The sequence below is a fragment of the Pholcus phalangioides genome, unplaced genomic scaffold (assembly GCF_987345545.1).
Source record: "Pholcus phalangioides strain wild (caught in Gottingen) unplaced genomic scaffold, Ppha-v1.0 ptg000015l_1, whole genome shotgun sequence".
Lineage (NCBI taxonomy): Eukaryota > Metazoa > Arthropoda > Arachnida > Araneae > Pholcidae > Pholcus > Pholcus phalangioides.
The window spans coordinates 87001235-87020573 of NW_028301608.1; the positions used below are offsets into that span (position 1 = coordinate 87001235).

General features: G+C 34.5%; 1 protein-coding gene across 1 annotated transcript in view; it reads right to left on the reverse strand.

The window, feature by feature from the left end:
• The window catches only part of LOC149076945 (uncharacterized), a 58094-nt gene extending 56062 nt beyond the window's left edge, over positions 1-2032 (reverse strand). The window contains exon 1 of the mRNA XM_089244675.1: positions 1903-2032. Coding sequence (XP_089100801.1) covers positions 1903-1908 — 6 coding nt within the window. The 5' untranslated portion in view covers positions 1909-2032. The remainder of the gene's footprint in view (positions 1-1902) is intronic.
• Between the last annotated feature and the right edge of the window lie 17307 nt (positions 2033-19339).

Here is a 19339-nt window from a genome sequence, read left to right on the forward strand (position 1 = left end):
GAAATTATTGAAACCTGGTAATTACAATTAAAAGACATTCGATCAGTTTCAGTGGTAAACAATATTGCGGAGGTATATTCTATGAACATAAAATAGTGCCGTGTCTCGTCATATTTATTTCCTTTAGTTAATGACTAATGATTGCCACTAGCATTACTTTGGCATTAATGACAGTATTCAGTTATTGAACTTTTTCTAATTATTTAATTTATTTTTCAGTTATATTCATGCAATGCATATCATAGCGATTTTATACAGGTTGGTTATAAATAGATTGACACTACTCAGACGTACGTAGCGCCCATTTCGATGGAGGTATTTTGATGAAACTTGGTATATGAGATATGTGGACCATGCTGTAAAAAAAGTTTCAATATAAAAAAATTAGTTCACTTTTTGACCACCAGGTGAAAAAATTTACGTTTTTTTTTTTATCGAGGTTATCTTTTTCCCATAGTCGAAATAACGTATGCACCAAGCTTCAATGCAATACATTCACCATAACGGGCATCACATAAGTCGAAGTACTGTCAGTATAATCAAGCTGAGTAATGTCAGTTGAATTATACTGACACTACTGCGACCTATATAGCGCCCGTTGGGGGGGGGGGAATTATTTCATTGAAACTCGGTATATACACGTCATTTGGACCATGGGAAAAAGATAACTGCAATAGAAAAAAGCGTCATTTTTTTCACCTGGTGATCAAAAAATGAACTAATTTTTTTTATTGAAACTTTCTTTCCCGCATGGTTAACATATCTCATATGCTTTCATCAAAATACCTCCATCGGAATGGGCGCTACGTACGTCTGAGTAGTGTCAGTTTATTTATAACGACCCTGTATAAATGGTACAAATAGTGTATATGATATTTATGCGTAAATATGATATTATGCGAAATTATTATACATAATCGCTGAGCATTTTGGTTTGATAAATTTCCCTGAATTAATCAGTTTTACCGGCGATTACGCATAATACCCAAGAGTCGTTGGTAAATTTAATAAGTACTAAAAAAATTATCACTATTACCAGCGATTACGTATAACCAGGGCCGTCTTAAGAACATCGTAGGCCCCCGGGCCAAGTGATTTTTCTGAGGCCCACCAGACAAATTTACATGCTTACTCTCGAAAATTTCAACCAGATCTTATTTTTGTGAGGATCTCTTCCCTGGAGGCCTCCGGGCCGTGCCCGAGTGGGCCCATGCGTATAACACCCAAGTGTCGCGTCGTTGGTAAACATGATAAATCGTACTATATGATATATATATATATACTCTACATGATAATTCATACATGTACTGTATCATTATATCGGGGTGCTATCGTGAAATTTGTTATCATTATATCGGGGTGTGACTGTATATTCATCACACACACACTAGACTCATTTGGAATTTTTTTTATTATCCAATTCACCAATTACACAAGGGCGTTATGCATAATCTCCGGTAAAAGTGATAAATTGCTTAAGTAAATAAAGTTGCTTCAATTACCCGAATAATAGCCATGATTAAAGAATGTTAATGGATTTAAAATAAAACTTTTAGTTTTTTCCACAACATGAACATTATTTGTAATAGTTCTACACAGAAAACATGATTCCGATCAAACCACGAAGACACAATGCCGATTATGGTAATAAAGACAATGGTTGTATCGTAAATTTTGACGTTCTGCGGTCAAGGCTGACCGTTCTCAAGTCCCGCCCGGAAGGAATAACGGCGTGTCACGCTATATAAGGACTTGTAGCAATAAATTAATGCTCATTGTTCAATTTTTAAGCCCGCATTTGCTTAATGAGAGAGAGATTTTAATTACCGTGCGATATTGATGATTTTTTTTGGATTATGAGGAATATACATGAATCAAATAATTTAATTCGTGGTGACTCACCGGCATTTCCTTGTGGAATTAGATCATCGCAGTTGAAGATCCTCTCGGAACAAGCTTTCCCTTGCAACTGCTGGTTGTGGATTCGAACCATCCTCGACTGGTATCTTGAACCGGGTCACTAGCAAAATGTGTGTTTTTTTTTTTAACGGAGTAAACCCTGCTGTGTGTGTGATGGGCCTTGAACTTGATCTAGTTTGTAGTTGATGTTTCGTCCAATAGATGGCAACAAAATCCGGGTCAATTACTGCCATAAATTTTCTACTCTGTGTAACTTGGTTATTGTATACCAGCGTTTCTCAACCTATGGTCTGCGGACAAGAGGTGGGTTCGGAGGCAGGCTTGATAAAATTATTCTCTCGTTGTAATTGATATTGTAATATCCATATGGGGTTCAAATGAAATTTTATTTTTTCACCTACATCATCGAGGCTAATGCAAAAATGTCTCCAAAGTTACTGAATGAAATATTTCTAGAATTATCGAAAGAAATTATTGAAAGACATTATGTTTCCAGAATTATTGAAAGACATTATGTTTCCAGAATTATTGAAAGAAATATGTCCAGAATTAGCGGAAGAAATATTTCCAGAATTATGGAAAGAAATTTTTTCAGAATTATGGAAAGAAATTTTTTCAGAATTATGGAAAGAAATTTTTTCAGAATTATCGAAAGAAATTATTGAAAGAAATTATATTTCCAGAATTATCGAAAGTTATATTTACAAAATTATCGGAAGGAATTATTGAATGAAATATCTCCATAATTATCGAAAGAAATTATTGAAAGACATTATGTTTCCAGAATTATTGAAAGAAATATGTCCAGAATTAGCGAAAGAAATATTTCCAGAATTATGGAAAGAAATTTTTTCAGAATTATGGAAAGAAATTTTTTCAGAATTATGGAAAGAAATTTTTTCAGAATTATGGAAAGAAATTTTTTCAGACTTATCGAAAGAAATTATTGAAAGAAATGATATTTCCAGAATTATCGAAAGTTATATCTACAAAATTATCGGAAGGAATTATTGAATGAAATATCTCCATAATTATCGAAAGAAATTATTGAAAGACATTATGTTTCCAGAATTATTGAAAGAAATATGTCCAGAATTAGCGAAAGAAATATTTCCAGAATTATGGAAAGAAATTTTTTCAGAATTATCGAAAGAAATTATTGAAAGAAATGATATTTCCAGAATTATCGAAAGGTATATTTCCAAAATTATCGGAAGGAATTATTGAATGAAATTATTCCAGAAGTATTGAAAGAAATATTTTCAAAATAATTGAATGAAATATTTCCAAAATTATCGAAAGAAATCATTGAATGAAATATTTCTAGAATTATATAAAAAAAAAAGAAATTATTAAAAGAAATGATATTTCCAGAATTATTGAAATAATTCGAGAATTGCCTGTGCATTTATAAATTGGAAATACATATTTAATTTTTAAAAAATATTCCAGAACACCAATGAAAATTTCAATATTACTTCATACATTATTTCATAAATTTCGTCCCTTTTGTAAAAATTGTATTTTAATAATAAAACCCCGAATTATGGGTGCTCGGATGTCCCGGTTTTCCGTTATTAAATTCCACTGTCCCAAAAAAGACTCGCCGAGCCCCGAGTTTTTTTTTCCTTTGCACAGTCAAAGATCGAATGGAACAGAATACTTTTCGAATACAATCCCGTCCCGGTTAATCAGGTAACGGATAAAATTTTCTGCAACCAAAATTTCTCCCATTAAAACAATTTTAAGGTTCCCCGCTTAATAGAATATGAACTTTTCCCCATTCAATCGAATATTACGATTCACACAACTGCACAAATGTATATTACCACTATGTACATAATATTTTTATAAGATAAAACATTTGAAAATTATGAAAAAGTACAGTATATTGCCGGTTTAGAGTTAGGAAAAACCCTAGACTTTTGGGGGCTTGAAGTGTCTAAGTTATCTTCAGTACGTACATTTAATTATTTTATTTTTGTTCTCTGAAGAGACAATAGAGGACTCCAACATGTTCAATGAAAGTAAAAATCTCCACAATGCTTCCACAAAAATCTTCCCCTTTTACCGTGTAATAGATAAATACTTTTCAATCCCGTATGTACCGCTACTTCAACAAACACCAACTCTAGCCATATCGCTACATTGCAATTTAATGCTATTAATGAGATGGGTTTGAAATGAAGGCGCTGTCTATTGGTAATCGCCTCAAGTTGGGGGTGGGGGGGAATATCTTCTCTATATATCCTCCTCGGGTTCGAATCAAGGACTGTGACAGAAACCTTCACGGTGGTGGGTGAGCATCTTACCACCACTGCACTCGGGCGCAATCCCGTATATACCGGACATCTAACATTCATAGCCCTATCCTGATGTTCTACTCATTTTGGCACTTGTGTAGAAGCAGTGCGATAATATTTTCGTAGTACAAGTTTGCAATATTTTACTGTAATGTCCCCTAAAGAAATGTTTCTCTCTTGTATTAATGGATTCCGTGTTTTGTCCAAGTTTTTAATTAGGAATTCCGGGATTTGTCCTAGCTTCTAAGGTACCACTTCTGGTCATCCTTCTCAGAATCAAATTACCAATAACCAAATCTAATGAAATGGAAGCCAAAGATTGATCAGAATCAGAAATTCAAACGTTTCAATCCTTTTTGCCCCTCCGCCTTCCTGACTCGTGGCTGCGTTTAACATCTCGTTAACACGTTACTGCTTATTGTGATCCAGATTGGAACCGGATGCCAAAATTTACGTACCTAAAAATTTAATATGTATTTGGTTCGGGGGAAAACCCTCGTAGCAGTGCGTAAACCATAAATATAACCGGACGTTTTTTGCTTTGTAAGTTTGCCACACCTTCTTTTCAAAAGTGCCGTAATATTTCTGTAAATGCAGATTTTGAAAGCAGACATATTTTGCTATCAACATGGAGGCCACTGATTCAACTCATACCATAATATGACGCATAAACATTTCGGATGTGTGGCTCTTTTGAATTGCTCTTGAATTATTAAAATTTAAATGTATTTTAAATAATTTGAGTGATTCCCCAATGTAAAGGGTGTCCCATTATTTCGTTAATAGTTTGAAAATCCATAAAAATTGAAGAAATTAGTATATTGAATACGGTTAGCGAAAACGTTATTCTCACGAAGGGGGACTTATTGGCACAGAAAGAAAAAAGTTCAGATTTTCGTCAATACAGGGTGCTGCGCGGAAGCAAATCATTGGAAATATGCAAATCAGAGTCCCCTATAAAATGCAGGGTGTATGATTGAGACCTCATTTCTGAATCTTCCTCTGTTACTGGCATTTGCATGAGGCTCTCATTGTGATGTTGACATTGGTGAACAAAGCGCTACTGGTGAAATTGGCTTTATTTCAGCCACGAATCGCCGGTTGAAGCCTTAAGAAAGTTTCGGACACAGAAGAGATCGAAAGAGCATATATATATCCAACTTCCATGCAGCTTCCATGCAGCGTCCTATCGACGTTCCAGCCAGTGCAAATGCACACATCTTTTACAATTCAACCTATGTTGACAGCTGTTTTAATTTGATATATATAACAAACACATTTAAAAGCTAGCTACTGTACTTTCACTGATGTACATTGCACCCCCCCCCCCATAAGAATTATTTGGTATAAACCGGGCTTTCATTAAAACGGGAGGCCTTCAGAACCTATTAGTCCATTATAACAAGTTTCTACAGTACCAATCCTTTCGACTTTTGTGAATTTTCAAACTATTTACGAATTTATATGGGACACCCTGAACGAGATTCATCATGGAAAAATTCAATGATGGAAAAATATTTTTTCCCATACCTTCGCCGATCATCTCTGCACACATTTCAGTAATTTTATTTATTTTTTAAAATGTGTCAAATCCCGCAACGTTGTTTTAATGCTCTTCAGAGGATTAAAACAACGTTGCGGGATTATTCGATATTCACGTTTCGGAAGGTTTTTTTTACAATAAATTGTATGGTAAATATTCATATAAGAATGTATCGACAGTCCAGAGATACTATGGACCATGCGTTATTAATACAGTAAATCAATTGTTTTGACAAAGGGGTACCAGTATCGTTTAGTAAGGAAGGGACAATGCGAGGCTGTGGTGTCGCAGGGAGTTTCCCTCTAATAGGGCTGTCAATAAATGGAATAGCTTACGTCCAAGAGTCGTGAATTCTAACACAATTGACGCTTCCAAAAAAAGAAGTATGATAAACACAGTGGGATAAATCGAGAAGATATTCATACTTAGATTAAGACAACCATCTTTGTTATGGGCAGTGTATATATATGCACAGTGCATATGTAAAGTATTAGTTATTAGTTTTTTCTTTCATGATACAGTCGACGCTCGTTATAAGGACACAACCCCCTTCGTTCCACGAAAATCAGGCGTTATATTGGGAGGTCGTCATATCGAACTTTTTGAAAAAAACATAAAGTTTAGCTTAAAAATTGTGCATTCCATTGATGAAATTTAAAATTATATATATATATATATATATATTTCATTCGTTGCAATATTGCAAGAAAACTGAGTTTAAAAACACACACAATTCAAATGCATAATACAGTACGGCAATGGTTCTCGAACTTTATATATCACAACATTTTATTTATATTTTACATTATTTCATCATCAGACATTTTATTTGTTTTAAATTTTACCATTCATTTTTTTGGCATTTATAACAACATTTTTGGAAATGTTTTTTTAAATTTTAATAATTTTGTCTTTTTTAAAATTCAGCTATTTCTTTTTATTGCAAATATTTAGATTATTTTTTTCCTTCCTGCCTCAATAATTTTTCTCATTATTTTATTATTCAAACTTTTCTTTATTAATATTTTCCTTTTTTATATATTTTACATTGCTTTTGAAAACTCAATCGTTTTATTCAATTCCTTTGTGATATCAGCAATAATCAGAAAAAAATAATTTTCTGCTATAAAACATGCTAATTAACTTGAAGAAAAACAATTTTTTTAATGTTTCGCAATTCAGTTCAACGAAGAGAAATTGCGAGAGTAGCGGACTTCCTTATCAACCCTCGCAATGGAGAGGAGAAATTGAACAAACACCCACATATTAACGTGCATTCTAATGAGAAACATTAGATAAAGATGAGAGTGTGTCCTTTTTTTTCTGAATTATTTTGCGTGTTGTATACAAAACTAAACAAACACTTGAAATTGCGACATCGCCCCCCCTTAAAAGGGAAATTGACCTTTTCTTCTGTCTGCGAGCCACCATGCCAAGGTCACATAATGACCAACCTCTTGGAAACGAGCGCTAACAAGAAAAGGAAAATTCAAGAATTTAAGTTGCCAAAAAAAATAAAATAAAATGAAAAAAATCACGCAGGCTTCGCATCATGGAGAGGACCACCAAGTCCAGGGCTTTTGTAAGGCCCCCCTCAATTCCGAAAAATTATGCTAGAAATATGAAGTTGACATTGAATTAGCCTGGTAGTTGACATTGAATTAGCCTGGTAGTTGACATTGAATTAGCCTGGTAGTTGACATTGAATTAGCCTGGTAGTTGACATTGAATTAGCCTGGTAGTTGACATTGATTTTTGAAGGGTCCTCCTCACAACAGCTTCTTCTTTGCTATAGGGGGCCGTTCAAGTATAACGTCAGCAGATTTTTTAGCCATTTTTGACCCTCCTCTGTACCCGAAAAAGCAGCAAAACACTGCTTTGGAAATTTGTCAAAATTACATATATATAGTTTATCTTCAAAATATTACCAAAAGACTTCAAAATTGTCTATAGCCCTAATATCTTTACCAGGACCGCAACTAGGATTTTTGCTACCCGGGGCAAACATTATTTTGCCACCCCCCCCCCCCCCCACAACTTTAAGATTCGATGGTGTTATTTGTTCCCTTAAAAACTGGCGATTCCCTCCTCTAGTTACGGCTCTGATCTTTACAATTCACATTTGAACGCCGCACACACGCATTAACTGGGAATTATCGGATTAATTAACAGTCAGGAAAATCATATAAAGCCTTTTGTGGCTTGAATGTAATAAACTGGTTTTTTTTTTTGGGGGGGGGGGTTTGAAAAGATAATTTTTGGCAATTTGTAAAACTGTAAATTTCTATCAAAAAATTTGAAAATATATATAATTTTCAAAATATACGTCAAAATTGCCAATCATATTCCTAATAGTTACTTTCTGGCACTTTCTTTTGAAATTTATGGTTTATTCTTTATTATGCGGATACAAAAATAATTCATTAATAAAAAAAAGGTGATTCCACTGCTGTGAAATTTCCGACTTAAACAAAACAGAAAACAAATACGTATTAAAAAAAAAAAGAAACCGCAAAATAGTTTTGACACTTCGAAGGAAAACAAGCAGAAATCAATCTGTTTATTGTTTTGATAAAAAGAAAATAACATTTGGCAATTGACTCCGAATTATATTATCAGCTTTAACTGCTTATCAGTGAGTTTGGCAGAATGATGCCTCTCTTGTTTGGCTATAACTACGGCTACTGTTTGAATATATATATATAACTTACTTTTTTCTTGATATAAAACAATTTTATTTTATTTATTTTATAATTATTATTATTATTATTTGAATCATATAAATAAACACAGTGAAGTTCATATCGATTGGCTTATTACCACAATTCTTACTGCGCATAATCCGCAAATTTCATTCAACAAAAATGAAATCTTCATTAATGGAAGAGGTTGTTTATCACGCTTAAATATTGCCAAAATTTTTCTACTCACATTTATATACGCCATCTATAAATCTGAAATTATACTATCAAACCTGGTTAATTTGAAGTCCGAATTCACTGAAAAAAAGTTATTCAATTAATATTCATTATATTATTAATTTAGTATCCAATTTATCTATTCCGGATCCGTAAAATGATTACTAATTGCAACTTAATCATCCGTACATTCATCCATTTACATAGGATGGTAATTATAATCAATTATTAAAATTCTATCATCAGTTACGAAACGTATTACAATCTGAACTCTCCGATACTTTCGATACTCTTAATGACGACAAAAATATTCAGATTTTTAATGTTGCACATTGATCTACAGTGAAATTCCTCATAACGAGCACCCCTCAGACGCAGTCACCCCTCTTTTACGACCAAATAACAATTTCCCCTAGTATAATAAAAGTATGCATAACAAATCTCTGGTCGCGAAAACTCAATAGACATTCGGCCGTGTAAGAAAATAAAGTTGGGGAGGGGCTTGGGGTTCAGACAGTTTGTGTCGATAGACAATTTATTACCTTTCTCTACCCTCCCCCCCCCAACACTGCACCTCCTGACCATACGACAGTATATTTCGCAATTTCTCGCTACTTGGCCCGAGTGGCGGTGTGGTAAGATGCTCGTCTTCCACTATGAAAGTTACCAACAAGGTACGTGGGTTCGAATCAGGGCATAGAACGTTAGAAGCAAGTATGTACTTCACCTACCCAGCTTGAGGCGACCACCGATGGATGGAGATTTCATTTCCCACCCAACTCGTCTGGTTGGAAATTGCCGTATGGCGATATATGACCGGAGTTGGTGTGCAGTAAAGTAGTCAGTCGAATCCCGTTTTAACGAATAGTGAAAATCTCGTTTTAACGAACACTTTTCTAATCCCCCAAATAAGTTTCCATAGGAACAATGCTAGGTAATCTGGAATTCCTTTATAACGAAATTCCGTTTTAACGAAGTGATTCTTATGGTCTCTTGGCTTTCGTTATAACGGGATTCGACTGTAGTATATTTCGCACGAGAATGCATTTTTGTGACGTCACAGTTCCAGCTCCTAATTGGCTGCGCTGTCATATCGCAGAAAACATCCAGAGCGATTCACTTTTTTTTTTCACTATTCACTCCTGCATTAAATCCCCCCCCCCCCCTCTGATTTAGACCCAACCACGATTATCGCCAGAAATTTTCAGTGAACAAATCTGCCACACATGGGATTAACAGAGGGTTCAATTATGATTCCATGTGACACCAAACTCGCTAGAATTCTATGGGGTGGATGGTGTCAGAGTTAATTAGATCAAGAGAGCAAATTTTAAGGGAGGGAGGAAGTTTAAGAAAAATAAAGGGTCAACAAAATCAATCTTATCTAAAATTTCTATAAATTCAATTTCAGATAATTAAAATTATTTTTTTTTCTATTGGAATATAAATAAATTTTTGAAAAAAAATTTTTCTAAAAATTTTAAAAATGGTGAATAGATGTGAGTAGTAAAATGGACAATTTTTTTTCACACAAATACTTGACCATAACTGATTTCATGATAGGCAAATAAAATTTGCATACGTGGCATCGAGGGCAATATTCGAATGTCATTCACGTGACATTCAGTTGAATTCACATGTGCAGATAATACGCGAGAAAATGCGGTGTAATGTATAATGTCGATATATGTACTTATAATTTCTCTTACAGCAGTGTTTCTCAACCTTTCAGAAAACAAGAACCAATAAAATGTCTGGACCAATTTGACGATCACTTTTGTCCCGTATTGTGGGACTTTTGTGTAATTTTCGTCGTCCCGATTTTTTTTATTCCTTTGCCCCGTTTTAACAAAGATGGTCATTTGAATTTGTCATCTTTACTGAATTCGTGCGAATCCACCGAGTTTGAATAAATATAAATTATATTATAATAGTTATGGCAAAAAAGGTAGAAACATTCATCTTACATATTTGTCACGTTAAACGTGTTGTAAATTTTTTTTCGAAATTTTAATTACGACTTGATTGTGTCTACTTCTGATAATGTTTTTGATGACAATATTGTCAATGTTCCGTATATATTTTATTGATTATCATTTAAGATCCCAGTTTACCAAATTTTATTCTTAGTCATCACATCATTTGAATACCTTTTTAGTGAAGTACATTTTTGGTGAATGCGATTTGTAGAAGCCCTTAATCTCCACCCTCTACACCACATTATAGCAGCAATTGGCTTTCACAATTAATTATTTGGCATGTTAAATTTGAATATGATAAAGGTGTAATTTTATTTTAACCTATATAGATATTATAAATATTAGTTACAACGTCTAAATAATTCTATCCAGTACTTGCGGACCACCACTGGTCCCCGAATCATAGGTTGAGAAACGCTGTTTTATATATAGATATATAGCATTACCGTGAATTTGTTAATAACTTAACACTATAGATGGCAGCACTAATGCTATCTAGTTCCAAAGTTTTGGTTTGAGTTTCTACGTTTTTTAGGCCGCATCGGCTAAAAAATCCCGTTTTATAGGTACAGGGCCCTTGGGGGGGGGGGGGAGAAGGGGGTGTGACAGGTGTGGTCACACTGGCCTCGCATTTTGGGTGCTCCCGCATCTCCGGTAACGATAATTTCTTTCATAAATTCTAAATTTTTCATCAATCTTCGGAATTTATGAAAAAAAATAATTATAGGATTACTTTGTAGATACTAATGCATAATTTTCACCGTATTTTGTAATTGTTTTTTAATAAATTCAAAATTTTCATCAATTTTCTAATTTTGAATTTTCATCAATTTTCTAATTTTGAATTTTCATCAATTTTCTAATTTTGAATTTTCATCAATTTTCTAATTTTGAATTTTCATCAATTTTCTAATTTTGAATTTTCATCAATTTTCTAATTTTGAATTTTCATCAATTTTCTAATTTTGAATTTTCATCAATTTTCTAATTTTGAATTTTCATCAATTTCTGAAATTATTTCTTTCATTTATTCTGAATTTTCAGGATTTTCATTTTCTGAGTTTTTGGTTCCCACCTCTCACAGAAAAGAAATTATTGTCGCACCAGTCCCCTCGTCTGGTAAGGGCGGTCCTGTTTAAAGGCAGCATCGAAGAAAGGAAAACTGATCAGTCCCTCACTCAAACATTTATTTTAGAAATATACACGCAAAATGTAAATTACTTTTCTGATTCGATTATGTTTATTATGTTGATAAAAAGGAAAAAGAATGTTGAATGTATTTCGTAAAAAAAATCATACCGTGAAAAAAAGAACTATTAATTAATAAAATAATTAATATTATCAATTAATGATATAATTTATATTTATGAAATTAAATAAAAACTACATATTATTTATTACATGAAAAACCAACAGATCAATAATTTTCGGTTATGCTAATGGATCATAGGAAAGAAGCAATGATTTTTCACGAGCCCGAACCCGGTTCAACCATCACAAATATTGCACGTTTGAGTTTGCAAGAGTTTAGGAGATGATTTTTTGAAAAAATTATTAAGATCTTTTTATTCTCTAATTTTGGTGGCAAAACGCATTTAAAATATACTCAAAAAAGTACAAAAACAGAGAAAAAATTACGTTTGTTATAAAAAATTATTGCTGGAACTATATTTGAATATATTTTGAGCCATATGACGTTGTAGCCCAAGGGCAGCGGGTTACATTGCACACCCCTGCTCTAGACGTTTCTCGAAATTCAGCAGTATTTCTCATGAACCGAAGCTGCTAATGTAGACCCGCGAAAGCTGTTCAGGTTGGAAAGTATAAATGCAAGCAACACGAAAAATAATACCTACTAGACTGGCCATCTTATTAAAATACGGGATATCGCCAAAACAGTAGTCAAAGCAAGTGAAGTTGCTAGTAAAAGCCAAAAATATTGCCAGAAGAAAATAAAGTTGCCAGTTGCAGCCGAAAAAATTGTCAAAGGTCTGTAAAGTTTTCAGTAGCAGCCAAAAATATTGTCAAAAGAAAAGTAAGTTGGCAATTATACAGCCAAAATAAAAAATTGTCAAAGACAAGTAAATTTGTGAATTACGGCCAAAAAAGCTGTCAGAGATGTTAATTTATAAGTCACGAAAATAATCTCCATTCTTGATTTTAAAAAAATCCCTTTCAGCCATTTGAATTTCATATTCTCGCTGAAAATAAGGGGAAAAACGGGGGCATTTTATGAAAAGGTTTGGATGACCAAGATATTACGGGAGTGGGGCGCGGTAGCCCAGGTCGATAAGATACTCGCCTAAAGTACCAAAGGACATTTAGAGGTGTCGCGAAGTTCGACACCCGGTTCGTCCTTGTCAAAAACTTTCTTCACACAGGGGTACAACCGAAATGGTGACATGATCACAGAAAAGATTGCTACCGCAGAGTCACACATCAATGGGTTAGCGCACCAACCCCTCGATGAGTATAAAAAAGGCTGCCGTTCGGAATCGACAATAAATTGTAGGTCCTGGTCTAATTAGCCTTCAGAAAATTTGCAGAAAATGTCCTTGGTGCGACAAGAATGATCAAATTACGGGAGTGTCCCGTAAAATAACAAGGCCTATGGTCACCAAATACTGTATATACGCATACAGTCAAACCTCGTCAATGCGTCACTCTTGGGAGAGCAAAAATATGACTTAGTAAGCGGAGTAAGCCATAGCTGTGCCAATTCTTGTCCGAGGACAATTGGGAATTCCAAAAAGGGACCCGGTAAGCGGAGTGACGTGTTAACCGGGTGACGCACTAACGAGGTTTGACTGTATTCGGCCTGTGAACAGCATTACTACCGCATATCTGCATAAAAATAGAATTAAAGATATCAAATAATATTTTGTTTAACCATCGATTTATTTCAATATAAATACATATTTTTCAGTTGTATATACTATGTTATGGCAATTCAATGGTTTATATACCTCTCCAATACTTTTTGGAATTTTCGAACATTAAGAAACAAAATGTTACATTAACACATTGTGCGCGTGATAAAACGGCATAACATTAATGTAATTGAACAAAAAATTAATTCAAAATAAATAAAACCGCTCAGTTCATCAAATGAGGCAAAATAATTCAGATCTATTCATTTTAATACATGGTTTATAAAATAAAAAAAATTTGAATTTTGAATTTTAAATTTAATTTTAAGATCGATTGATTTTATATAAGATTGAGTGAATAAAATTTCAATCTTTCGGCTAATTTGCTGAACATATTAGTTTCTTCATTTTGAATATGTTTCTATTCAGTTGCACATTCAATGTCATGCTATTTTTTTCTTGCTCGAAAAATGTGTTAACAAATACATTATCTTTTTCTAAACATTCAAAAATTTGCAAAAAAAAATATAGGCTTTGAAAAGCATATTGCAGACATAACATAGCATATACAATCAAAGATATGTGTGTGTTATACTCGGAAAAATCCATGGTTAAATAATATTTTTTATGATATTTCTACAAAAGCATAGTTTTTGAGGCTTTTGACCATGTTAAAAGGTACGAGACAACCCCTCCCCCAACCTATTTTCGACTAACGTTTGCACTTTTTTTACTACATTTGCACAACTTTTTGTTCAAGTTTTTTACAAGTAATTTTCAAAAAGTTGTGCAAATGTAGTCAAAAAAAAAATTTTAAGTAATTTTCAAGTAATTCAAATGTGAATGTCCAGCACTGTGAACGGAGGCTCTGTTTGATTATTCCCGTCGCAGTGGAGGCTCTGTGTGTTTTTATCTGTGTGTGTATATTGCATATTCTATCAAAAGAAAGGGAAGCAAAACTGCCCAGCAGTGTGGACGAAGGTTTTGTTTCCTCGTTTTCCGTCACGGTAGAGGTGTTGTATATATTTTGTATGTATTGGGTATTTAGATTATTCGAATCTTCCACCTCAGCATGCCAACTTCATCTTCTTACTTGCCCCACGAGTCTTCTCCTCACTTCTTTTGAAATCCCAAGCTGCTGTCTCTAGCCCTTAGGGGTCGTTCAAGTATTACGTAAGCAAATTTTTAGCCATTTTTGACCCCCCTCCCCCCCCCCCGTCAGCAAAATTTCGTCATCAGCTCTGCCGCTCTGAATACGTAAGCATTATCCAAACCCCCTACTCCCCCCTTGTCATCAAAAGTCAGAAAATCGGAAACCCCCTCCCAACCATCGATGATGACGTAATACTTAAACGGCCCCTTATGTGGCACTGGGGGCACGTGCAATCCCCCCCCCCCCAGTCATTGGGTTCACCATTCCATTTTTAGTCAAATGGCTTGTACGTTACATCGATTTGATAGCTTTTTTCATAGGGAGAACGACGCGAGTGATTTGATACTTGCGAGAAGGGGGCCACTACTAATTTCTGCTAACTTTTTCCGACGCAACCCTGCACTCTTTTGAGGTAACGGAAGTAAGTTACTTTTTCCATCAGTCCGGGGTTGGGAGCGGTTCAATGTATCTATCTATCAAGTAATTTTCATGTAAATTTTTGTAGGAAATGAATGTTTATTGCGAATTAAAAAATTCTTAATGAGTGGCGTGGTATTTTTTTAAAATTCACTTGCAGAGAAATTCGTAAACACACTTTTCAAAAATGAGATTTTATTCTGATTTTCAATCTGAATCTTTTCCACATTACCATGAACAGAAGTAATTTTTTTTTAAAAAACAGAAAAAAAATTCCCAAATTATTTTGTGCAATTTGGTCATGAATGAATGAACGCCCGGGTCTCTGCCACCGGACTTATCCCGTTGCCGAGATCTCTTCCAGCCCAGCTTCGTGGCAGAGTCTGGAACAAAGTGAGTGCACCTAACAGTCTGAGTGTGTAGCTAGTGTTGTGTGTGATATTTCAGTGCTGCCATCTATACTTCAAATTGTGAGTGAAGTGTAATGATTGAATATTTGTAACGTTGTAGGCCTGTTGCTCTCTGTGGAGAGACTTTTTTAACGGGGAGATCGGCTCGCATTCGCGCCTTGATGTTGGGAACCACAGAAAACCAACTTCAGCCGACCACCACTGTGGGGTTCGAACTCGGATCCTCCCATCGCGAGTCCGTCACTATAACCACTCGACCACTACAGCGGCGTGCAATTTGGTCAAGAATTTGAAGCGCCAATATGGGTTGAAAGCGTAATTTCAGAAATTTTCGGCAAAAATTCCAAAATTCGACCCATTTGTTTGTCAGAAAATACCATTTTAGAACCGTGATTTAAAGTAAATCTGGCAGGACAGTGCCATTGATTAAATCAAGAAAATTGCCAAATCAGGAGCTTGTATCGTAATTTATATGAGCTATATATTCATTAACAAATTATTTCTTCTTTATAGAAATAAATTAGAACTTTTTAAAATTATACATACTGTATATTCCCTATTCGATTATTAGTATTTGCACATATGAGAAAGTTTCTCTTTTCTGAAATTTTTTTTTTAATGGTTTGATGACGTCAATGAGCTCTCGAGAAACTAATAAATCCATTAACAAACTAATCCCGATAGCGATAAAAACACAAACAAGAAAAAAAGCGATAATATTCCCAAAGGAGGAATAACAGAGATCTGTGTTTGTTGATGAAACCACTTAATGTTTTATAAACTCGATGAAAGGGAATTAAAAGCTAAAAAAAATAATAATTCTAGATGTTTCTTCTTTCATTTCGTTTCTTTTCTACTTTTCGAAACGCTAATAAACGCGAAAAATATTTTAGTTAATTTAAAAACCGCATGAACCGGTTCAAATCGGTAAACAGGGTCGTGCTTTTTATTGGCTTATCGGAACCAATGGAAAGTGTTTATACAGCTCATTAAATTTAATGATCTTAATTAATGGTTTAACGCTCGAACTGTGACATAAACGATGATTATTATTTCTTCGGATTTTGTAATTCAACTATTATGAGTTATTGGCGTTAGTAATGACGCTGGACACTGTATATTTGAAGCATTGTAAGAAGCGATATGAATTTTTATTGTTTCCTACAGGGTGGTTAAAATGTATTAGTTAGTTTAAAAAAAAATGTTCAAGTGCAATCAATGTAGAGTGTCTCATAAATTCGTAAATAGCACAGTTCTATGATGAAAAGCTTTCTTAAAAATATAATTAGTGTTTTTATATATAGTTTTTGTATGCTAATTGCTTTAAAAAATAATTAAAAATTCCATCACGTCTAGTTTTTGGGATAAAGGGAAATTAGATTTCAGTTGTTAATGCATAGGCAGCATACAAATTACATTGAAACTATATGCTACAAACAGATACAGTAGATCATTGTCAAAGATGGTTCAGTGATTTTAGGGCGCTGATTGAGAATCTGGCATTGGCTTTGTCAGGTGGGCGTTACTTTTTGAGATAAAGTGAAAATCAAATTGAAATGCTAATATCTTAAAAAATGTATTATTTAAAAATATATATTGTTAAAATTTAAGGCCTCAAAATAAATGGAAGGCCTGGGAAAACGTCTAATATTCCGATTAGGAAATCAGACGCCACTGTATCATTACATGATTCCTATACAAGGTGTTACAGAAAGGACTCACTAACCTTGAAATGACATAACTTGAAAAAAGTGAGGATTAAAAGATGCACAATAATTGGTCAGTTTGATGGACAGGCCAGGAATTTCAAATAAACCGGTTCGTGAAATTAGTTACAGCTTTAGGTCATAGATGGCGTTACTATCTTTTTAAAATTTGGTGATGATGTCCTTCGCAAATATGGGTCAATTACAGAATGAATTGTTCGAGCTGATGTATAGCGTTTGGGGACTGTTGCTGTGAATAACGACTTTAAGGGCGCGGTAGCCTAGGTCGATAAGATACTCGCCCAAATGGATGTGTAGAGGTGTCGCGAGTTCGATACCCGGTTCGTCCTTGTCAGAAAACTTTCCTGACGCAGGGTTACAACAGAAACGGCAACATGACCGAAGACAAAACTACTACCGCAGGGAGTCCCCCATCGAGGGGTTAGCGCACCAACCTTTCGATGAATATGAACAAGCCTGACGTTCGGAATCAGCAATACATTGTAGTTCCCGGTCTAATTAGCCCTAGTGTGCAAAAAATTACCGTGGTGCGACAAAAATGATCAAAATGATCAAACGATTTTAACATGGCCTCACAGAAAGAAGTCGTGAAATGCAACGACTGCGATGCCATCTGTTAGTTAAAATTGTGATTAAATCCTGCCCATCAAATGTACCACGTGTTCCATCTTTCTATCGACATACATATATGTTCCAAGTTATGTCATTATACAAACTTTGGAAGTCTTTTTTGAAACACCCCGTATGAATCCGTGTTGGAAATTTCGAAAACCTATGATAACGATCCGAATTTTACCCCAGCTAAAATCCCTACCAAAACATTTATAATGTAAAAATAATCTGGTGGTCATGCAAGTTTTTATGGCATCCGTGGAAGCTTATTTTTTAGTATCATGTCAAAAGTGATTTATGAAAAGTGTCGCAGTTTCGGAAAGTGCTCTAAATCACCGAATTATAAGACTGTCAATGTTTTTTAGGTGTTTTTTTTTTTTTTTTTCAAATACGCTTCGTATGATGACTCCGAGAAGTTTCGAAGAAAGGTACTAATTGCCGAGTGCGTGCCTCCGAAAAGATTTATCGGTTGTTCTGACTTATAATGTTTCATCCACGATGTACGTTGGAACGTCGCTGCACACTCTTGTGCAATCGACTCCTACGCGGTGTATGAAATTACCGGATGTACCAAATGAATATTTCGCGAGGGGACGATTAAATTGAATAACCAACAGCTTCCCTGATAATATCAAGATAGAAAAAAAAAAAAAAAACGGGCTCTGTGATGAAGCAATTGGATGACCATGAACTTGATGAATCTCATTACCACAGCGATTAGATCTTGGAAGTTCATTAACGTTCATATTGACATTAGAGTTATTATACGAAAACGCACATCTGGAAAGGAATCGAGTCGCATCGAGCTCTTCTTAGGTCATCACAAGCCATTGACCGATTCAACTCGTATAAGCCTAATTCTGAAATTTCCAAAATGGTAGACTAATTTAATTTTAAATTCTATACATCGGTAACGTATATAGACATTGTGCGTCATTCATTGTGTTATAGATTATTTTCATGTTAAGAGTCGTATTGAAAGTCTTCCTGCTCTCTGCGGAGACTTTAATAGATGGGAGACCGGGGCTGTTATTTGCTCCTCGAACTTGGAAAGCCACGGAAAACTAGTTTCAGCCGATCACCACTATGTCGTTTGAACCTGGATATCAACTGGAATAATTTATGACTCATAAATTTTTGCGAGGATTTTCATTGAAAAACCGTATTAAAAATGTTCCACGTTGATCGACCGAAGAGTGGCGATGATCAATAGCGATCAACGGGTTTCGTTTCGTCCGCTTATATAATCTTTACAAGACTCTGGTGCCACAAATTTTCCCACGGTATAATTTTTTATTTTAACCTCAGTGGAGTCAGGCCCTGACTTAATGATTGTGTAAGTTTTGAGTTAGGCCGAGATTACATTATAAAAGTTTGATAAAATTTCTTTTATCGATCTTGAAAAATGCAACCAATAAGCGCGTCGGTTACATTTAAGCGAATGTAACCGATGCTCTTATTGGTTCTTTTTTTTTTCAAGTTCTATA